Genomic DNA, 23,913 nt, shown 5'->3' on the forward strand with positions numbered 1-23,913 from the left:
ACCTCGCTACCTTTTAAGTTGGCTCTTGGGCAGCTGGTGTTTGGTTTTAGTCTGAGTCGTGCTCTCTCTCTCTCTCTCTCCTCTGCTCTTCTACAAACAGAGAAAGAGAATCCATATGAGGATGTAGATCCATTGAGGAGATGTCTGGCCAGAAATTCCCGCCTGTTACCCGAGAGGTCTCGGGACTCACTCAACAGACTATGGACCTCCCAGGACAGGAAGTCCATTACATCTCCCCAGGTAGTTTCCTTGGCTGTGTAAGATAGTGATGATAACACCTGCTTTTCAATGATTTTTATTTAAAATCAATGCTCTGTATTAATGCATTAATTCACCATATTATTAGTAATTTTAGTAATAATATGCCGAACATAATGTTCTGTATTTTATGCATAAATATCGAATTTCCTATACGTTCCTTTTAGTTGTGCTAAAAGTTTCATTTCTTATCAACTTCCCTCTCACCAGCTGCCCTCTAAACCGAGTAGTCAGTCTCTGCGGCTGCCAGTTCCTGCTGACAGGAAGAGCCAGCGCCCATCCCGCTTGTCTAAGAGGCACAGCCATGATGACATGCTGCTGCTGCCTCAGCTGGGCATGCCTTCCTCCCCCTGTGGCCTATTAGATGACAGCCTGAACCCTGCCACCGATACCTTGGCCTCCCACAGGCAGAAACGAGTCCCCAAGGTAAACAATGAGGGTAGATTGGAGTGAAATGGATTTTTTTTTTTAAGTCTTTCCTCAAGGCAGGGATTCCCAACAATTTTTTTGTCAGCCAAACCCCTTTGACATACAGTATTTACTTGAAGTAACTGAGATTTTAAGTTAATATATTAATAATTTAACAACTTTCACTTGTTCACAAAAAAAGCTACATGACATTCAAGGTTCTTGTTTTGTTTTGAAATTATTTATTTATTTTTATTTTACATTTTTATTATTTAATTATTAGCTTTTCATCAACTGAAGAACCACATTTTGGGAAACCCTACTTTAAGGTGAATGGGAAATGGATTTCAAGATCCATATGCCTGGAATAAATAGGGAATACAGAGACAAAAAGCAGTCTATGTAGCTGTCTTTGTGTGCTGTGAACAGAGAGTATGCATTAACGTCACTTTCCTGCCAGAACACGCTCCCTCAGCTGGACTGAGTGGCAAAGAGCCTGCTGCATGAATGGATTTAATAGGGGAAACTGCAAAAACGCGAGTAAAACAAACAATTAGCAGTTTTACACTAAAGGTTGGACTCGATATAGTGTTCCTTACAACTTACCAAAGATCCAGTGATCCATGGATATTGACATGCAGCAAGGAATCGTGTTTCCTGGCATTCATATGTGCCTGATTTCGATGCTGAGGGAAATAAATAAAGCAAAGTTGCCTGTGAAGGCTTTATATACGTAAATACAATATAGGTAGGTCTAAATCTGCGTGATCACTATCATTTTATGTTTATTTAAAAACATCCAATTATGCAGAATATACGATGGTAAATCACTATCACTAAAACACTATCAATGCCGAAATAAATTTGCAGCAGTCAGGTGGTACAAGGCCACTTTGCAGACTCTGCTGTGTTTTGGAGGAGGTTGAAGGGATCTCATGGTTTCAAAGCTAGCTTTTCCATTGCTAGCCTCTCCAAAATTGCCTACCCTACCTTTAAGAGTTAAAGTTGGCTCATCAGAACTAGGTGCAACACACCCATCAGCCTTACAGCTACTTTTTCCGCTGCGCCTGTTTTTTTTTGTAGGGAACCAAACACAATTTGAATGCCCATAACCGTAATGTTTACATGCTGCAGAGTTTAAAAAGAAAAGCGAAAAACATAGACTTTTTTTTTTTTCTTAAGTTCACATATCACTCTCAAGAAAAATGCCCTGAAGGACTGAAAGATTTAGTTTGACTGTTTTTCCCGTTCCAGACATTTTACAAGTTGCTATAGAGTGGTCCCAGTGGCTTTTAGGAGCTCATTGATAGCTAAAATCAATATATTTTCCATCTGGACACAGCAGCCTCTTAAAATATTATTTGCAGAACTTAATAACATTCCAGGGTAAATGTGTACATAAGGGGCAGCTTGAAAGTCTTTTTCAATTTGTTAAAATGCATTTTCTCCCTGTCAGGTGGTGCAAAGAATAAACTCTATCTACTGTACAAAAAGAGGCAAGAAGAGACTAAAGAAGCTTTCACTTTCAAACATAGAAACTGCGTCTCTTAGAGGTAAAGATTTTACCATGATGTAAACTCTCAGAATGTGCTCCAGTTGTTCATGTCCAGACCAAAAAAACGTTGTCAGTTGACCCTTCGACATCAAACAACCTCTTTTCTCTGTTTGTAGATGACAACAGTGAGAGTGAAAGTGACTCCGATGACAGGTTCAAAGGTGAGGGATCAGCACATATGTCTGAGAAGCCAGTGTGTTTGAGTTGAGCGCTGCTCAGAGACTCTGTCCTTTGAGCAAATAACATTACATCACATGACCCTGTGATTTGTCACAAGTAAATGTCAAACCTGAGCAGTGTTATTTTACTTATTTATATACTAATCTAGTTTTTATTAATATTTTGAGTTGGCTTTTATTTTTTATATTTTCTGTTTTCATTTTTGTTGTAATTTTTAGTAACTTTATTTGCTTTTATTATTTGTATTAGTTTTTTTATATAATTATAATATTTTATTTCTGCTATATATCAATTATCGAAAATTATTTTTATTACTTTTAGTTTCAGTGAACAATAAAAACACTGGACCTGAGCTTTAAATGAGAATGAGCTCCACACATGGTCTGTTAAGATTAGAAATCTCAAAAAATGATCTTATTACCAGACTGTTATTTAATGATAAATATGTAATTGTTTTTTACATGAAAATCATATTGAAAATGACCATGTACACACAATATGCAAACACAGTTATTTCACAATGTATATACTGTGATATCATGTGGATTTTTTTACACAGCCCACACTCAGAGGTTACTGAAGCTGCAGTCTATGCTGCGGAGTGCACCCAGTTACAGGACGCTGGAGCTGCAGTTGATCGAGTGGCAGGAAAGGGAGCTCTTTGAGTACTTTGTGGTGGTCTCCCTGAAGAAAAAGACTACCAAAAACTCATATACCCCAGAAGTCACCTACCAGTTCCCCAAGGTGAATATTCTCTGTAAAAAAATGGGCGATTCTATGTTTGTTTTACATTTGCACAACATCTGATGCCTATCGACGTGTAGCTGAAGAGTGATATACATCAGTGATATTTATCAGCCTCCTTTAGGGTCAATTCTCACGGAGTTGCTATCAACCAGTTTCTTGATAAAGCCTTGATGAGTAATTTTATGTAATCCTTACTGCTTTCTGAATGTCATTTATAATGAGTGTTTTTTATTTAGATGGTGGAATGTAGTTGTTTGGATATTTGATAACAGATTTGTACACTACTGTTCAAAAGTTTAGGGTCAGTAAGTTTTAAAGACATGAATACTTTTATTCATTAATATTTTTTATCTAAGAATCTTGAAAAAATAAATGTGTTAGTTTCATTAATACTTTTATCAAAGAAGCCTGAAAAAATAAATGTATCAGTTTCCACAAAAATATCAAGCAGCCTAATAATAAGAAATGTTTCTTGAGCACCAAATCAGCATATTAGACTGAATTCTGAAGGATCATGTGACACTGAAGACTGGAGTAATGACTGCTTTGCCACAAAATGAGTAAATTACAGACACACTTTACTTAAAGCCTTTATGTACTGTATAATGCATTATAAAGGTATTCATAATGTACATTATAATGTTTCTATACATGTATATGTGTTCCATATACAGTACATAATATACATTATATCTTTTCATAAATAATTGTAACCAAAGTTAAAATGCATTATAATATTTGCAGATTCCTTGGTTCACAGGATATTGGTTGTTTGTCATGTGCTTTAATGCACTATACTTTCTAAAAGCGTAAAACATAATTATTATAATGTATTATAGCTGTGGTTTTAATTATTCATGAGATTATAAGGTGCATTACAAGGCAAAATGCATTATAAATACTTTTCTAATGCATTATATATAAAGGCTTTAAGAAAAGTGCTACCAGATATTCAAATATAAAGCAATTATTTAAATAGTTTTATTTAAATAACTTTTGAATGGTAGTTATGTATGCCATTAAATGCATCAGAGACAGTGTTGAAAATCCAGATGCTTTGAGCTCTTATCGTTGGGATGTATTGACAATAAGTGGCGTAAGCAGGAAATCGTTGCCATGGCAATCATGTTTAGTTACAGAGATAGGTTTTTAATTAGCTGAGATCTGCTTCAGTGATTGTTTTCTCTTGAGAGGCTGAAATATGTTGACATTCTGCCCAACAGAGGGTCAACCCCGTCATTGTGCTTTTAAACTAGAACAAAGGGCAGATGGTGGCATGGGTGGTGGTAGGAGTGGGGGATTGACCCCTTGTGGGGTGGGAAAATATTCTGTACATACTTGACATAGTAATGAAGGTCTGAAGGGATATTATAAAGAGGCTGTGTAAATATATTAGACGGATTTCTTACCAGGTCTTTTCATCTAACCCCCACAGTTAGAGAGACTCACCAAGCAGATGAGGGAAGCTGAACAGAGACTCAAGGCTATCCCACAATTCTGCTTCCCAGATGCCAAAGACTGGAGCCCTGTGTCTGAATACAACAGGTATCACTGTTTCCTTGTATGTAGGAATGCACTGATATTAAAATTCTGGCTGAGACTGATAAGCTGTTAATTACTATAATCACATTATGGTATGCAATATGAAATATGGATAACTATTAATGATGAGAAATTGTGGTATTACTGTACATTAAAGCTACACTGTGTAATTTTTTTAAGTTGATATAAAAAAAAACAAAAAAAAAACACTTTGTTCTTTCAAAATTATATGTGCTCATTCATGTGTATTTACTTCCACCAACTAATCAAATATTCTCGTAAGCGTAGAATCTGCCATTCTGAATACATACAAGCAACTGCTCGATTGGCGGAAGCCATGTTGTGCCTCCATCTTGAAAATACATTAGCCAAAGAGGCACATACCTGGAAATTCAAGCTTCGCCTTTCGCGCTTTTACACTCAGTGGCACCGTGACGAATGCGAGGGGGAGATTACTCGCAACTGCCGGCTACCGTAGGAGTTAAAACGCCCTCGGAATGGGAGGGGCTAGAAAGTAATATTCAGTTGGTAGTCATGTACAATTTCACCGCTAGATGGGAGAAACTCTTACACAGTGTAGCTTTAAGCAAATTTCATTTTGAGGGGTGGGAGCTACCTTCAAGAACAATTTTCCAGAGATTTGTTGGAATGGTTACTTCCATCAAGATATGTACTCTTCATTACACTACATTATGAACAACATTATCCCACAATCAATTCATCAACTGAACTGAAACATTGAACTTCCACAAGTATTCACCGTCAAAAACACGTAATTTGAGTAAGTTCTTTGGTCTTTTGAAAACATCTCATCTACCTGATAAAGTCTTCTAACCACAGGATACGCCTCAAAGGCAAAGTCTTCAGTCTCAAGAGCATTTCTTCTCAAGTGGTTTTAAACACTTTTTCTTCTTATCACCTGATCTACATGTGGGTTTTGGGGACTAATGGTGGCTGTCTTTGATTTACTATAGTGAGACCTTCTCTTTTATGCTCACTGGAGAAGATGGCAGTAGACGCTTTGGGTATTGCAGACGGCTTCTGGTGAGTCTTTTTCTCATATTATGGATGCCTTTCTTGCTCCTTTGGTTTTTTATAGTATAACCATACATATATTGTATATTGCATCACATGTATTTAAAGGCCAAGCATATGGATAGAGTTTTGGTCAGTCACTTAAGTGTTTTGTTTGCTCTTTTTTTTTGTGCTCAAAGAGAACTAGATTCTCGTGAACGTGTCTCCGTTTTAATGAGAGTTTCTCAGGAGATGAATGGAAATGTAAATCATCAAAAGATGTCATTGTACCGTAAGAATCAGTCGTATATTTGTGTGCTTTGGAGTTTTGTGGTGATTTGCCTATTGTTTTTGAATGTTGTGGTGAACTGCATGTTTCATGGTTTTATTTGTGAATGTGCAGTTAAGAATGTGCTGCTTTTTCTGTACATTTTTGTTATGAGTTATACATAAGTTTTGCATTAAAGTGCATGTTATTGGTTTTCTGTGGTTTGAGAATGAAATGTTAAAGCATTTCATACATCTAAACGCGTGTTCTGGAAATAAAAGAAGATAAATGTGCAGTTGATATTCTCTAGTAGTTGTTCATTTTAGCTGTTGCTTGTTCAGAACTTGCTTTTATAGATGTGACCTTGTGTTGTTCAGCTTTAGATTTTTTAGATTCGATTGGCTTCATTATTGGCTTGTGGGATTTCTTTAGCTTCTATTATTTCTCAGCTCGTCTTTTTGAGCATCTGAATGGCTCAGTGGAGAGAAGTGTTGACTGTGTTCCCTGCAGGGAGGAAGTCCAGGGGCTGGCATGAGGGCGGCATTCCTGAGGATTTGAACCCAGCTCTACATGCTTGAATTAATCATCCATTTGTAAAAAGTCAGCAGAGGAGAATTGCATACCTAATATGGACAAGAGGAATGAGATTCTTTGTGTCTGTGTGCTTTGAGAGACACTAACCTGGTTGGACTCCTAGAAAATAGCCAGACTTTCGATTGTTTAGTGAATTGCGTGTGACAACTCATTCATTTTGTGGAACTGCACCTGTGCTGTGTTTACACTGGACATTCTGCATCCATTTTAGACTTGTACCATGCACTATTTCATGTGTTTAACTTCAGGTTATGAACTGAATACTAAACGGAGTTCATAAAATTTTGAGTGGGATGACAAGGTTTAAAGGGGGTGATTATTTTAATGATTCCGTCCACACGTTTTAAAGAAAAGCTTTAAAAAAAATCAATTTAAACAGCATGAAACTCTCATTTTAACTCCCTTAAATCTGTTTGATGTGGCTTTCATGTTTTCAAGCTGCAATTTTGTGAACAGCAAAGTCCTGTTCTCTCTCTCTCTCTCTCTCTCTCTCTCTCTCTCTCTCTCTCTCTCTCTCTCTCTCTCGATTTTAGTGGTGCTTGCTAAACCGACCATCACCATTGCTCAAATTGATCAAAAGCGACAGAAAAGACTTTCTATTCATTAAAGAATCCTGAAAAAATGTATCATGGTTTCCACAAAAATATTAAGCAGCACAACTTTTTTCATCATTGATATTAACAATAAATAATTATTTGAGCACCAAATCAGCGTATTAGAATGATTTCTGACGGATCACATGACACTGAAGACTGGGGTAATGGATGTAGAAGCTTTGCGATCACAGTGATAAATTACACTTTAAAATAGAAAACAGTTATTTTAAATTTCTAATACTATTTCTCAGTATTTCAATTTTTTACTGTATTTTTGCTCAAATAGATGCAGTCTCTGTGAGCTTAAAATAATTATAAAAAAATAATTATAATAATTTACACCCCAAACTTTTGAATGGTAGTGACAGTAGGTGATAAAACACCATTTTGAATGATAGGTACAGTAGGTGTTAAAACACACAAATTAATCCTGTATACTTGTGTTGAAGGACCCAAGCCATATCTAGGAACCAGCATATCATTAAGGCTTGTGGGTTGGGCTCTCAGCCACCCCAAAAAAAACCTAGCAACTGCATAGCCTAAAAAGTGATCTTCTAGCAATGCCCTGGCAACCATCCACAACACCCTAGTGTCATGATGGTGACTTTTGCAGTTGCAAGCACCACCAAACTCTGGTTTCTTCTCAAATTCAGTTCTCACAGATATGATTAAGTACCATATACGTTTTACTGAAATCACCTGGATGCTTTTCATGTGTTGCATACCAGTTACTTCATGTGATGATTTAATCGTTTGTGTAATCTTTTCCCCCGCAACTCCAGCCGAGTGGGAAAGGGCCTCGCCTTCCTGAAGTGTATTGTGTCATCAGTCGACTGGGCTGTTTCAACCTGTTTTCCAAGGTGAGCTCAGGCTTGTTCATACACACACACACACACACCTCCACACTGTCTCTCTGGCTGTCAGACATGGGCACAGCTGAAGTGAGGCTTGTGTTGGCATTGAGGTACATCCAACTTAGTAAATCTGTCTTTCTCCCTGGCCTATTAAACCACTGTTATTTCCTTCACTTCCACCTTCCACTCATGGGAAAGTGAGGTAGAAGTATAAAACTATTCTGTATCCAACCTTGGGTAATCATAATATTCAGTGGAAATCTGAACTGCATGTTTTCATCAATCTTAAGAAGAAAAAGAAAAAAAACGTATGTAGCCGATGAAAACCATGACTTGCTAGTGACAGGTTAGAATTCCAGAGACTTCCACACACAAATCTGAGAGGAAAAAAGAAAAACAGACCACATGAAATCGATCAGTGTTGTTCTGTAGTGTATAAGTCTAGTATATAAGTCTGTAGTCTAGCAGTGTCAACGCCTGTTAGCACTGGTGTGTTCTCCATCAACTTATTCAGCTTTCATTTGTTACAGATCCTTGATGAAGTGGAGAGGAGGAGAGGGATCTCAGCTGCTTTGGTGTATCCTTTCATGAGGAGTGTGATGGAATCTCCTTTCCCAGCACCAGGCAAAACCATAAAAGTCAAAACCTTCCTGCCTGGAGCAGGAAATGAGGTTAGATCCTTCTCGCATATAATTTAGACTGCTTTGTTATCTGCTGTAGATTAGTACAAGTTTATTGAACACTTACTGAAGCAAATCTGAGACCTGAATCCTTATAGACTAAATAATATTAAAACTGACCCTATTTAGGGTTCAACAGTAAGGCCAGCAGTTTACATTTGTACTTTCCTTGCCAACAGACATTATTAGCCAATAGTTTTCTATTTCCATTTTAACAGCATTTATATTGCTCCTTGTTTCAATGCAGTGTTTTATTTTCCACAGGTGATTGAGTTACGGAGACCCATGGACTCCAGACTAGAGCATGTGGACTTTGAAAGTCTGTTCAACTGCCTGAGTGTACGACAGGTGGTACGTGTTTTTGCCTCTCTGTTGCTGGAACGAAGGGTCATCTTTGTGGCTGACAAGCTGAGGTGAGAAACCCTTGCGTGTTAGCTTAAGTGTCTGAGATATCATGTAACTGCAGTCTTTGAGCCAATGAATATGAACCGTCAAGTGTAGGCAGCATATCATCTCATGTAACACACTCTTCATTCCCATGAGAAAGTTCTTGCTTTTTCAGCCCAAACATGGTCAAACAGTCCTCCCAAATGAATCTGTGTTTCTAAGACAAGCTGACCACTGTGACAACAGCAGTCTGAGTGTGGCCTAACAGCAGATGTTCTCAATAACCTCTTCCTTCACTGATGTGCAGTGTCACTTCCAGTTTTCCGTCTGCTCATTCAGAGCCTGCAAAATAACATCTGCTACAAATAAAAGAATTTTATCTTTTTGGAGCATGGTTTTTCTCCTCCTGTTGGTGATTTTTGTTGCTGTAGTCTTTGTTTTTCAGACCTATTCCTTTCTCAGTTCTCAAGTTAGAAATTCAAGTTCAGTGATCATCACAATATAAGAAGACAAAGTTTAGGAAAACATCATTCCATATTTGTCAGTGACCATGGGGATTCTGAATGGAATACCAATCATAGTATCGGTCCGAATGTTCCAACCAAATATCTGTCTTGGCATATCTGGGCAGAAAATTGTTGTTTTCAGGCCCAGTACAGTTTTGTCTGTCAGTGTCCATCCAGTGCGAATGGCAAATAGCAGCCTTCCACTGTGGTTTTGGTTAAAGGGTGACCCAACGGCTGCTCCATGCAGGCCACTGCTAAATTCATCAGAGGAGGCATATTTGACTACACCCTCTAACACTGGGCTTAACTCCCAGGAGTCCCCGCTGATCTAAATGCAGAAGTGGGTCAGGGCAGAGACAGGGCTTTGGTTCTGTTAGGGCCGTTATGGTCCCCGGAGGTTTCGGCACCCCCCTTCGAGCCTTCGTGCTTGGTCACGGAAGCTTGTGGCCGGGCATGGGGGGTCATTAGGGAGTAGGTTATTTGTGAAAGCTTAATCTCCACAAATCATCAGCCAGTTTAAACAAACAGCAGCGGGTGATGTGGGGTGGGCAGTTACTGTGAAGGAAGGAATGCACTTCCTGTGTGAGTGACTGCGCGTGTTTCTCTCCTTTAATCGGTAGCCATATTGTGACAGGGTGACGGATGTTACTTATTTACCAAAGTTATTGGGACAAGCTCCTTTATTTGTACAGTTTTTGGTTGATTAAGTCAATAAGTGTGTTTTGATGCACTTTAAAAGCATAAATAATTTGTCTTTTTAAAATGACGTCAACACTTTAATCTGAATAAAATCATACCTGTATGGTTTTTTCGAAGTTGGACTAAAAACCTAGATTATGTAATTATAACTTGGCTTCATCCAACATGTATGCATGTTAATCCAGTCATTCTCAATCAGTGGGCCGGAACCCACTGCAAACTTCCAAGTGGGCCTCAATAACTCTAGTTTCTGTTTGTTCCCAAGTTCGTTTATAAAAAAGATTAAAAACAAGCAGCTTTGTTATAACAATAATAATATTAATAATAATAATTAATTACATTTATATAGCGCTTTTCTCAGCACTCAAAGCGCTTCACATAGAAGGGGGAATCTCCTCAACCACCAACAATGTGCAGCATCCACCTGGAAATACTGGGGGAAATATCTTACCTTAAATGGAGGGCCTTTGAGTCAAAAAGGTCGCGAACCACTGCATTAATCAGACTACAATTTGTCTCTGTGTTATCTGCTTGCAGTATACGGTGTATATATGTATGTATGTATGTATGTATGTATTAAATAATCAAGACATTACTAACAGGTAAAGTAAATATATTGAATAGGCTAATATAGTGCATATACGAAATGCCTCTCTAAAGTTCATTTCTCTAGCGAACTAACCTGCTGTCGACACTTAATGCCTGAGGTAAATGTAATGCTACGTGAGATGTTATTCTCAAGCTGTTTTATTGATATCTTTCCACAGTTGAAACACTGGTTGAGAGATGTAAACATATCGATCATGGTCTCTTCTTCTTCTGCGCTTTTTACTGGTAGCAAACAGCGTTGCATTACCGCGCGCCCCCTTCTGGATTGGAATGTGGATCGCCTGTGAATTAATGTATTTGTCGTGTGACTGCCAGGGGGGCAATCATTCGGAAAAATTGAAGCTTTTCCAGGCGCCGCCATAGATTAGCAGACCATCACCTGCTGTTAGCAATCCATTGACTCCCATTCATTTTGGCGTCACTTTGACAGCGAATAAGTTTACATCTGAGGCGTTTAAAGACTCTATTTTTCCATTATTTATTTCTAAAGAAACACGAAAATGTATAAAAGGCTCCATTACCTTGTATCTTACGTTATGGCCCCGTAGAAGCCGTTTTTGTAAAAATAGGCTAACGATTGCGTCATAACCACGCAACTCTCTGTCGCACAGTAGAGAGATTACCGTATGGACGGGAGGAGAAGCTCACGGGCAATCGGGGGGACGTGGAGGCAAAATGACAAAATAATGAATCAGAATACTTAGCAAAAGTTGCTCCTGCTCCTAGCTCATGGACACCTCCTACTCACACTCTCCGTCTCTGCAAGTTTCGGAAGGGAATGATTCAGATTTCTCTTGGCACAGCAACTAGAAGACAGACGGGTTGCTCACGTCACATCTACGTCGTCAAGCTCAGTTTGAGTCTGCGCAGTACGCTCAGCCATCAGGAAGTGAGTGCTTCTAATTGACTTTTCTCCGTTGAATCCAATGGGGTCGCTGTGTCCATTTCTTTTACTGTCTATGGTGACTGCATGCACCAGTGCCACCTGCAGCCGTATGGCTGTATGCATTGTGCGTAGTACCATGAGAGGGCGATAATTAATACATTTTTATTTACTTTGATTATGAATCTATCTTTGTACACTCATGACATTGAGAAAGCAAGAGAGAATGAGAATAGATAAAGATGTGCGTTTGTGTGTTGTAATGTCAAATGTGTGTATGTGCGTGCATGGGCGGGGGATGGGTGAAAAGAAATCTGATTGGCTAGTCTTGTGGCAGGTCAAATTTACAGCAGGCATAAACCCGATTGTGCAGCTCTGTTGTTTTCTACAAATGAAAGCCTGTTTTGGCTTTAGGCCTGTTTAGTTTTCTGATAATATAAAACAATTATTTTATGATTGTATACTGTTTATATGGCAGAATAAATTATACTGTATTATAGGCTTATATATAAAAAATGCTAGTAGTTCTGTGCGTACCCTGAGATAAACTCCTGCAGGCGCCCCTGGCATGCACCAAAACTGTGACGTCTATACCATACGGTTCGGGACAAATACATGTAGATAAATATGTATGTGTGTATAATATATTAAAAACAAAATCTGCGTATGTGAACGTACTTGGTGTTACTGACCTAGTAGATATGTGTTAAAATATAACCTTTGCCGCCTTCTCACATGGTACACCAATGGTTTAGTTCACATACATACGAATATTTGACTCAGAATAGCAAAGCATGTTATTTCTTTGAATCAGAGAAACAAAGGCAGTATGTTCTCTGTTGTCGTTCAAAGAGCGCTTTTCAAACCACTCTTTGTGAATGGGTTTGAATCACACCCATTATCATAATAGATAGAGCTCTAGTTACAACATATTATGCTGTTAAGCCAAGTATTGACATTCCATGGGCTTGGCTCTGTTAAAAACAGGATAGGTGGATTGATGGGATTTGGTCCAGGCCTAGCTGTGTTGCCCAGCAACCTTAGGTGGATTATGGGCAGCGCTAGACTAAGGTAGAAAACTCTCCTTTCTCCCACATCAAGGGCATCGCTGCCGCTCTCATGGGAAAGGCCACTGCAATCCAATTCCAAAAAATGTGTGCCAACAGTGTATGATGTATGCTTCTGTAGCTTGTAACTAATATATTTGCTGCTTAGGATCTGACAGAAAGAAAACTCACTCCATGTTAGGCAATGCTTTCCTTGGGATTTCATGGGCACTTGTGTTTTAACCCTTTCCACACTGCGTAGGCTCTTTGTGAAGCTTAACCGGCCAATTTCTTGTGGCACAGAAAGTAATTGTTTTCGAATCACAAAGTTTTCCATTAGTTGTGTGATTGTCTTGGGAGCTCCTCTGCCCAAACCAGACACTGATATTCAATCATGCTGCTGAGTGAGTTTCTGTGGGGGGAGAGCAGCTTTGATTTTTAATCACCCAATATTACATTAAAGAATAAGCAATAATACATTCGTTTTTTTTAAGCATTAGTTTTAAATGTAATTGTTGCTACTGAAATTTCTGTGTAATGATATTAGCATTCTGTGTGGTTATAAAATGACAGGAAGGATCGAGTTAAAATCTCTGATGTGTTGTCTGGTTTTGTCGTTCCCAAATTACTTCCTTTTTCATGGGTACATTGTGTGTGCAAATTTAGGTGTAGCTGTAGACGTCTTCCTCTAGTAAGTGAATGTTGTCGTTGAATCAGAGCACAGAGAACCAGGTGGGAAAATGTTTTGTGTCCCAGACAAGTTGAAAAGAAAAAGAGATGGAAACCCTTTAGGCAAATGTAATACAGTATTGCCAAGTTGGCCAGAGACTTTTGTGTGGCTAGTTTCAGAAATAAACAAGCCAAAAAAACATGAAGATTGAAAAGATAAAAAAAGCTTTTGTTTAAATAAACTGGTCATTATACAATATGTGTCTAGCTCATAGACTGTAAAAAATAGGTCTAGCGGAATGTTTTAGGTATTTTCTTCTTCTCTTTTTTTTTTTTTCTCCATTTTTCTGTTATTTTATTATCACATGAATATGTTTCAATATATTGCATAATGGTGGAAAGATAAACTTTACATAAACTTTTGCATAAACCTTGTGTTATTGCAGCCTTTTACATCCACACACCGCATTTCACCACTGGTTAAACTTGCAGAAGCTCTCGTTAAATATATACATTTATTTTCAAGGCTCTTTTTCCAAAAGCCAGCCAGCCATCCAACATTACCATTATTTTTAGGAGTTTATGAAAGATGCAATATTGTTTAGAATCTATTAAAGTCAGTTTGGATGGTTAAATGAAAGCATATGGTTTTTTGTTGTTGCTCTGATTAGAATCTTGAATTTTCACCCTTGAGCTGCTTCTGTTGCAAATTATTTTTTTAGGGCTAGCTCACATTAATCACAACAGACAACAAATTCTAGCAGTTGTTGGTTTCCGCTGGATCAGTGTGTTATTTTAAGTATTATTTACTATTATAGTATTTATTAATAATTTGAAAATCAATGGTTATTTTAGTTTAAGTTTTTGTCATTTTTATTCCATTTAGTTTTTAAGTCTTTCTATTTAGCTTTAATTTATTTTTATTTTATTTTTAGTTATTTTAATACTGTTAAGTTTTTCATCTACTATTTATATTTTATTTTATTTTATTTCAGCACTGGTGTGTTAATCCTGTTGGTGTGTGTTCGAGGAAGTGTAAAAATGACAGTTTGGATTCCCACTCAACGTAAAAAAGTTGCCGTTTGATAGAGAATAGAGAAGTTGAATTACATTTTCAAATAGAATCTTTTACATATTTAGAATCTTTGAGGGAAGTTTAAGTTCTCACCAAGAGCGATATCTATAAAGATGACCATAACGATAACTATTTAAGCGTCCACACCAATGAACAATAATTATAACACTATGGGCCCTATCTTGCACCCAGCGCAATTGACTTTGTACACCGACGCATGTATCATTCCTATTTTGCACCCGCGCACAGCGGACTTTTCCCTCCACAGACACACGTCGGTAAACTAGCAAATGCATTTGCGCTCCCGGGGGGCGGTTACGCGCAAAGAGGAGGCGTGTTTCGGCGCAAACGTTCCCTGATGCTATTTTGCAGGTTTAGAAAACAATTCCGCCACTGACCAGGAAAAATCTAGTTTAAAGTCAGTGGCTCGTTGCGCATGTTATTCATATGCTATTTTAAGGGCGCATGCTTGGCCATAATCAATGTAGCGTGTGCACAACGCGCACTTTGATTCTCTCATCTACACAGAAGCAGCAGTTTTCATTTTTGCAAATCATACATTATTACAATAGATAGATAGATATATAGATAGATAGGTAGATAGACAATTTATTATAAAAGCATACATCTAGCTTACACATTTACCCAAATTATCATACGCTTGTTTAACCGAAGTTAATTTGGGTGTGTTTCTCCATCCCCAATGTAACTTCTCTCTCTTTAACGGCCGTGACGAGAACGTCGGTCTCCTCGGCTGTGAACCGCTCCTGGCGCACGCCTGGCAAATCCGCCGTTACAATAGCAATCCGCCATGGAAAAAGCGCGTCTGCTCTTTAAGGGAATGTGAGATGTCGCTCTGATTGGTTTATTTCACGTTACGCCCAAACCACCCCTATGAATAATGAAGCTACTTCAGACCAACCCATTTTAGATTTGCGTCGGGCGCAAGAGTCATTTATCCCGCCGGTATAATAGCAACAGCGCCCAAGACCCGCCCACAAAGTTACTTGCGTTTTGCGCTTGATACTTGCGTTTCAGATCGTTAAAATAGGGCCCTATGTTGATTCTAAGCATGCGCTGCTAGTTTGTCGTCTGCTGCTTAAAATGCTCGAGCTCTTTAAAGTGGAATGGATTCTGATTGGCTGTCGATGTATTTAGCGTTCATCAGTGGGGGAAAAAGTGTTCTGAAAGGGATTCCAACGATATCCTTCCTTTGTGCCATTGTTGTTATTGTTGTGGTGTGGATTCTGCTATTCTTTCATGTTTAGAATGATTTTTAGAACTATATATTTATCATTATCGTTATAGTTATCGTCCTTGAATTGATCAGCATGAATAATGTCCCGTTCACACCAAGTTCTCAAATTAACTTATAATAGTACAATATAAAATATAATATCCCTTATATCTTTTGTTCAGTGTAAGGGATAAGTGTAAAGTAAGTGTTCGATGGAAAGGATAGGCCTAGTTAATTTGGTTAGTGTGTTTGTAGCCTGTTTTTGTGTGCATACCAGCTCTGTATGACAGTCCGGGCCAGGCAAGAGTCAGTCACTAGCTAGCAGCAGTTTTCAACTCAACCCTCCATCCATGTTATTTGGTTCCTGGAAGATTTGGGCAGCATAGAACAGTGTTTGGACAGGTCTAAAGTTCTGTCTTCATCTTTTCCCATGAGTACTTGCCTCTGAGGCCTCAGTTATGCTGACATTCCAGGTATCAGCTATCAGAATCTGCCTGACTTGCCTGTGGCTAGGTTTTGAAAATCTGCTTCTCCCTGTTCCCAGTGTGAACATGCCAGAATGCAGGATGCAGACTCACACACACACACACACACACACACACACACACACACACACACACACACACACACACACACACACACACACACACACACACACACACACACACACACACAGACAGACATTCAGACTCCACCTAGAGTGTTTTTAAGCACAGGCCATGATATGTAATATTTTGATTTGATTAAAAATGCAAACTGATATTTGTCTCTCTTCTGAAAACACATATGAGCAGGATTGGAGCTGCAATTATGTTTAGTTTACTGTCAGCATACCAAATTTGATCACTGGGTTCAGTCCTGATCCTCTTTAATTCATGGCTGGAGTCAGTGTGTTTCTGATGGTTTATTTTCTCGGCCTCTGTATACGTGGGCTTGTGTGGTGGATGGGACAGAAAGAGATGAGAGCGAGAGAAAGGAGGGTCAGCCACTATCAACAAGCTTGGGACCGTGAGAAGGCCACTATGGTATTTGTGACTCTGTGCTTAGCCTTAGCTATAACATCTCATGGCTGCTTTAATGTCACAGAGTAATTTAAGGCTCTGAGGAGCGTGATTTGCTATTGGATGTTTTGAATGAGAACGAGCGTGTGTGGTTACAGTGTGGTAGCCCATCATGATATCATCTTTACCCTATCACCCTGAAGATACGAAGATTTACATGCAGCCTGTTCCACTTACAATGGGTAATGTGGTATTGCATTTGAATACAAGCTATACACACACACACACACAAAAGAACACTGATTTACTGATTGTCTTGTGGGAACATTTTATTCTTTGTGTTGGAACATTTCTATTGATTTACTGGTAATGTTTTGACAGCTGTAATGTAATGACAATTTGCATTTTTTTCCCCCTCTGCTTGTTTCTTCTTATTTTCTATGGTAATGTTGGACACTTTAGAATGTTTAGCCTCTCCCCTTCCGCTACCTGGGGAACTCTGTGACCTTTGAGTGCATAAAGCTAGCAGCAACACGTCATGTCATTTTCTTCGCCTTGCAAATTCATGTACACTACCATTCAAAAGTTTGGGGTCCTAAGAAATTATGTTTTTGAAAGAAGTCTCATATGCTCACAAACAAAGGCTGCTCAAAAAACTGTACAAGCAGTAATATTGTGAAATATTTTTACAATTTAAAATAACTGTTTTCTATTTGAATATATTTAAAAAATTTAATTTATTCCTACGAAGACAAAGCTGAACTTTTTCAGTGTTCCTTCAGAAATCATTCTAATATGCTGATAATGCTGCTTAAGATTTGTAACATTTTGTAAAATTTATTTAAAAAATGTTATGAGGACAGTATTTATTTGAAATAGCAATCTTTTGTAACTTTATAAATGTTTTACTTTTGATCAGTTTAATGCATCCTTGCTGCAGAGAAGTATTACATAAAAATTTTGTTTTTTAAAAATCGTAGTAACACCAAACAACCAAAAAGAGCAGAATATGTAGTGTTTAATGTAAGTGCAAAGGTAAAGTACCGTGATTACCTTTTTTTTTTTTTTTTTTTGTGTGTTCTCCATGGAGTTTTATGTACTGTAACTGGTGTATTGAATGCCACTGGCACAATGTGAATAATATTACAGGAGTCTATTGAATGCCACTGGATATTTTCTTTTGTTGCTCTCATAATCACAGATTCCTTTCTCCCTTCGCTAAAGCCAAAATAAACCTGGAAAATCTGGCCTCAAGATACTTTTTCCAGTACAGGATTTGCTAAGAAAGTGTGTGAGATTTTGTAAAAGCTTGGTGATTGACTGTGTGCTCTTTCTCTTTCCCCACAGTACTCTTTCCAGCTGTGTTCATGCGGTGGTGGCTTTGCTCTACCCATTCTCTTGGCAGCACACCTTCATCCCTGTGCTACCCACTTCCATGGTGGACATTGTCTGCTGTCCCACGCCTTTCCTAGTGGGCATTCTGTCCAGCTCACTGCCAAAGCTCAAGGAACTACCCGTGGAGGAGGTACGGACACTATCCAACATTGATATGTCTTGTCAAACATTGCAACAGCTATGGTGTTGTCACCCATCTTGTTTGTTGTAATAGGATACTTTGTCAAGTGTGTATAACATGTGCTTTGCTGTGTACCAGCCTAAATGAAACCGGTTTGTCTGAAAAACTGTCGTTAGATTCAGGGAGATAACTCATGCAGTTTGTGCCCAAATAAATAAATTCATATTAGGGCTGCACGATATATAAAAATAAAATTGATATCACAGCATGGTTTAGTGCTATTGTCAAATCACGAAGTGCATTTTTTCCCCCTTTAACCCTCCAAAATAAAAGCTTGATAATCTAGAATTTAAAAATGTAGAAATTAAGATGTAAAAATTTGTATTGTAATTTTACAATAACATAAAATATTTTTTATCACTCACATTTGTAAGTTACAATATATTTCTTTTTTGTAAAATATTTAATATTTTTATTTCATAATTATCAATAAAAGGATGATAATTATTTGTCATAAAACTGAAAGAGGTTTGAGTTGGTTCTTGTAACAAGTATGAACACAATTTTTGCACATTTTTCCACAATTGTTTAGCCCTAAAAAGATTTATTAACACTCAAGAAAAAAAAGTCTTAAAATACAAAATGTTCAGTCTTTTTAAAAATTACTTTCTATACAGATGCTCTCCCTAACAAAATCACCCCACTGATTCATTCTTTCAAGATTCAGTCATTTTTCCTCACGTTTGGAGGTTATTATTCTGAGAGATGTTTCCCTGATCGTGACTTTGAATTCCTCTCAATATGGTCACATTGGCGGCTTTCCTTAACAGTTCAATTATGCTCTTACTCTAACAAGCTGGCTGAACATTGAACCCTTATGTTTTCCTTAAGTGAATATGGAGCTAAAGTCATTTTCCCAGGTTCAGAAAGATGCTGGAATGAGTGAGAAACATGCTAAGTACAATAACATGCCCAAAACACGGGCCAATTTTTGTGTATGAGCCTTTAATGTGGCGTCAGCTTCATAAGCCTAGCTCGGCATTCCTGGCCAGGCTGTTGCCTTCTCCCCTCTAAACTTTCCCAACCGGGAGAGTGTTGTTGTTCCCAGCTGCCCATAGGACAGTGCCAGCTACTGAGTCTTTGGCATTTAGTGCGTTTGGCAGGAGTCGTCTTCAGTACTTTTTTAAAATTGCACTTTGGACATAAGTGCACTTGTAATGGCCATAAAGGGGTGACCGTTTGCAGGGAAAACATCTGGAAGCACACCAATTTGTGGTGCTTGTCATTTTTAACACTGCGTTTTTTAAATGGGTGTCAAGCTCCATCTGTTGTGGATCAACTTCTGGAAATGTTGTGACTCCCAGAACAACTGAATGCAGTGTAATTAAACAGAATGATGCTACTCATTGTTTCTGCCAGTTGAGATTAGGGATGTGCAAGACTAGTCGACTAAACGATACAGCTTCTGCTAGTCGACATTGGAAATACTAGTCGTTTACATTATTTTTTAATTATTTGCTCATTTATGTTTTGCTTTATATTTGTACAAAGGCTGTGTTCAAATTAGTGTCATGTTACTGTTCAATTTTAAAAATGATCCATTATTTTGGAAGGTGTATATCTGGAGCGAAGGTACACGTCTAGCTTTTCTTAGATTTTTGTCAGCTGTCATGTGTACAGGTACTTTTTATACAGTGCTGGTCAGAATTATTTGCCCCCTTGGTAAATATGATCAAAGATGGCTGTAAAAAAAATAAATCTGCATTGTTTATCTTTTTGATATTTTATTTAAAAGAAAATGCTAAAATCTAACCTTTTATTGAAGTAAAAGAATTGAAAGTGGGGGGAAAATCACATTATGAAATAAATGTTTTTCTCCAAAACACGTTGGGAACAATTATTTGCTCCCTTTTATTAAATACTCGTTGCAACCTCCTTTTTCCAAGAGAACAGCTTTGAGTTTTCTCCTATAATGCCTGATGAGTTTGGAGAACACCTGACAAGAGATCAGAGACCATTCCTTCACACAGAATCTCTCCAGATCCACGTTGGCCCTTCTTCTCTCCAGTTCACCCCACTCATTTTCTATAGGGTTTAGGTCTGGAGACTGGGATGGCCATTGCAGATGCTTAGTTTTGTGCTCAGTGACCCATTTTTGTTTTGATTTTGATGTTTGTTTTTGGATCACTGTCCTGTTTGAAGGTCCAAACATGGCCCGTTATAAGATTTCCAGCAGAGGCCGTCAGGTTTTGATTTTTTTATCTGTTGGTATTTGATCAAATCCATGATGCCGTGTATTTGAACAAGATGTCATGGACCTCTGGCAGAAAATTAGGCCCACAGCATTAAAGATACAGCAGAGTATTTCATTTTACACATGGGGTACTTTTTTATCCCTGTGTGCACCAAACCCATGATAAGTGTTTGCTGCCAAAAAGCTCTTTTTTTGTTTCATCTGTCCAACATTGATCTGGGAATCTGAAGGATATCTGGATAATAAAATATCAAAAGGATTAACAATGCAGATTTATTTTTTACAGCCATCTTTGATCATATTTATCAAGGGGGCAAATAATTCTGACCAGCACTGTATCACATTCAAACCTGGATGGTAACACTTTATTTTAAGGTGACATAGTTACACGTTACTACATGTACTTACTATAGTAATAACAGTAAATTATGCATAATCACTAGTAACTAACCCTAAACCTAACCATAACTATTGTAAGTATATGTAGTTAATTAATATTACTTAGTAATTATTTGAGTAAGTACAATGTAACTACATCACCTTAAAATAAAGTGTAACCCCAATGTTTATTTGAGGAATTCTGTTTATACTGTAATAGGCTATTGAGTTTGTACTTATTTGTCTTGCACTGCTTATTGATTCAGTTTATTTTAATAAATATGTCTAAAGTACAATAATCATAATGCAAGGTAAGCATGTCACATGTATATTACCTATTTTTTAGTGGCATTCAGTATAGGATTTGACTGGTTGATTCATAGTGATCCATCATTTTAAATGGATTGCTTATACAGACAGCTGTTTTTTGACTGTCTTCCGGAGGTTTGTTAGACTAGTCAGTTACATAATTTCATTTTAAACATTACTGAAATTAGTCATGGCGCACCTAACCTAATTGAGATCGGTTTCTCTTTATGTTTTTCAGGCTTTAATGGTCGATCTTGGAACGGACCGCTTCATCAGACAGGTTCGTCCATAAACGATCTCTCTCCAAAAAGTTTAACACAAACTCTCCCATGGCTGTAGTGCTAATTGCGTGTTGCCATTAAGATCTGAGAACAAGCGTAATCTAAACAAGCGGGCTGTGTCATGATATGAATCACTGAACGTTGTTACAACGTTAATCTTCATACTCTTCCTGTATAAAGATGGATGACGAGGCCTCTCTATTACCACGCAAACTGCAAGCTGCTCTGGAGCAATCTCTTGAACAGAGAAACGACATCATCAATCAAGACTCCGACAGCGAATCAGATGAAGGTGAAAAGCCTGACGTTGTGGCCTTGCCCATCTGTTTTCAATGGACTCACTGGCTATTTGCATACATGTTCTGACTGTAAAGCAAAACATATGGCTTCACTGTGTTTCATTTCCTATTCAAACTTTGTTTTTTATCCACCATGAACCATATATCTCATCTTTGATTCATATTTTTTGTTAATGCTTGATAAAATATAAATGGCCAGTGTAGTTTCTCTAGGATATTGAATAATGAATCTTTTTTGATATCCCCTCATTTCACAGAGTGCACCACCTCTTTGAACAGTGTGGTGTCAGAGGCCTTCATCCGCTTTTTCCTGGAGACCATTGGCCACTATTCCCTGTTTCTAACCCAGGGTGAAAGAGGGGAGCGCATCTTCCAGCGTGAAGCCTTCCGCAAGTCGGTGGCTTCTAAGAGCATCCGCAGATTCCTGGGTGTCTTCATGGAGTCTCAGATGTTTGCTGGATTCATCCAGGATAAGGAGATGAGGAAGTATAGGGCTAAAGGTAAATCGTGCTTGGTCAATTAAAGAAAATGGCTTCTCATAAAACATGATTGCCTATTAGCTTCAGGCCATTATAAGTGTAATTTGAAACCCACACCCAGCATAATTATACACTACTTGTGTGGGTCTTTTTGAGATAGTGGAGGGGTATTAATATATAAGTCAGATCTTTACTGCCACCTTCTGGTTAACAAAAACAATGCTTTGGACAGAAGCTAAAAAAATAAATATATAAATATTAAAATAATGGGTATGTTTATTTATTTATTTATCAGGTCTATTTGAGCAGAGAGTGGAACAGTATCTGGAGGAGTTACCAGACACAGAACAGAGTGGAGTCAACAAATTTCTGAAGGGTTTAGGTGAGTACAGCACAGCATTTATGTTTCACATACATATGAAAGGCTGTGTGTCCACCAAAGCGTTTTCAATTGTTTTCATTGTTTCAAAACGGCAGCAGCGTGACGAGCCGCTGAGTGTCTATTTTACACTGAGTGTTGCACGTTTGGCTTTTTTTCTGGTTGATGAGAGTTAAAAAATGGTCAACTTTGAATAAAATGCAGTGCTTGTCACTGTCACCTTTTACCCAGCCATCCAATCACAGTGGAGAAGGGTTGGGACAAATAACTGAACATATTCTGCTGACCATATTCTGCTGTTCTTAGAATATACATGTCTCGACCAGATGACTATATTTGAAATCAGATACTAGTAACAACAACAACAACAACAACAACAACAACAACAACAAAAAACGCGTACCTGGCGTTTTCATCTGGCAGTTTGGTGGACAGACGGCCTAAGTATCAACCTTCTTTTATGAAAAGGCATATCAGAAATTACGTGATACACTAAAGTTTCATCTTTTTTTCAGGAAATAAAATGAAGTTCCTTCATAAAAAGAACTAAAGAACACTTTATCGTGAAACCAAAAACTGTGGACATTTTCTACAAATGCTACAGCTGAAGACCTAACATGGCTAAGTCACGTATGTCCATGTCTGTTGTGTTGACTCTGACGTTCATGTTTTTGTACATATTTATGAAAGTTGTGCTGTTAATCTCACATGTAGCTCACATGTTGTTACCTTTCCATGGTACTTGTATATGACACTAGAGAAATAATAGGATGGTACTGAGAGTATGAATGGTTATATTGCAGTATAATCTCCACCCTTAGAGATAGCTGTGCTAAGCTGGATGAGATGTATGAATGGAAACTTGACAGGTGGATGTACAGTGGTTGTGTAGTATTTAACGCTAGAATTTCTCCATGAACTGTATTTTGTACATTTATTAACACATGAAGAGTATAATTACCTTATTTACAGTGTTTAATAAAAAATCAATAAAGCTTTTTCTGTTAATTTCTCAATCTGTATTAATGAACAGCTTTGTTCCAAAATGTTTAGGATCATAGAAGCAGGCCCTATCTATCAGTGGAGTTATTCCCATCCTTTTAGTCTGGCTTTTTTTGGGTGTTTAAAATAGCAGCAATGAATAATACACTGGGAATGTTTTGAAACTTGACACTTTTTTTTTTTCTATATTAAAGAGACATACACAACT

The 23,913-nt window shown here is 37.9% G+C and overlaps 1 protein-coding gene across 1 annotated transcript in view; it reads left to right on the plus strand.

The window, feature by feature from the left end:
• The window catches only part of dennd2b (DENN domain containing 2B), a 64,836-nt gene extending 41,117 nt beyond the window's left edge, over positions 1 to 23,719 (plus strand). The window contains exons 5-20 of the mRNA XM_082149921.1: positions 101 to 240; positions 469 to 684; positions 2,123 to 2,219; positions 2,338 to 2,382; positions 2,961 to 3,145; positions 4,584 to 4,693; positions 5,665 to 5,734; positions 7,945 to 8,022; positions 8,547 to 8,687; positions 8,961 to 9,109; positions 18,156 to 18,333; positions 21,504 to 21,545; positions 21,727 to 21,838; positions 22,103 to 22,345; positions 22,620 to 22,706; positions 23,219 to 23,719. Coding sequence (XP_082006047.1) covers positions 101 to 240; positions 469 to 684; positions 2,123 to 2,219; positions 2,338 to 2,382; positions 2,961 to 3,145; positions 4,584 to 4,693; positions 5,665 to 5,734; positions 7,945 to 8,022; positions 8,547 to 8,687; positions 8,961 to 9,109; positions 18,156 to 18,333; positions 21,504 to 21,545; positions 21,727 to 21,838; positions 22,103 to 22,345; positions 22,620 to 22,706; positions 23,219 to 23,253 — 1,928 coding nt within the window. The 3' untranslated portion in view covers positions 23,254 to 23,719. The remainder of the gene's footprint in view (positions 1 to 100; positions 241 to 468; positions 685 to 2,122; positions 2,220 to 2,337; positions 2,383 to 2,960; positions 3,146 to 4,583; positions 4,694 to 5,664; positions 5,735 to 7,944; positions 8,023 to 8,546; positions 8,688 to 8,960; positions 9,110 to 18,155; positions 18,334 to 21,503; positions 21,546 to 21,726; positions 21,839 to 22,102; positions 22,346 to 22,619; positions 22,707 to 23,218) is intronic.
• The last annotated feature ends 194 nt before the right edge of the window (positions 23,720 to 23,913 follow it).

Source organism: Leuciscus leuciscus (assembly GCF_965113295.1).
Source record: "Leuciscus leuciscus genome assembly, chromosome: 2".
NCBI lineage: Eukaryota > Metazoa > Chordata > Actinopteri > Cypriniformes > Leuciscidae > Leuciscus > Leuciscus leuciscus.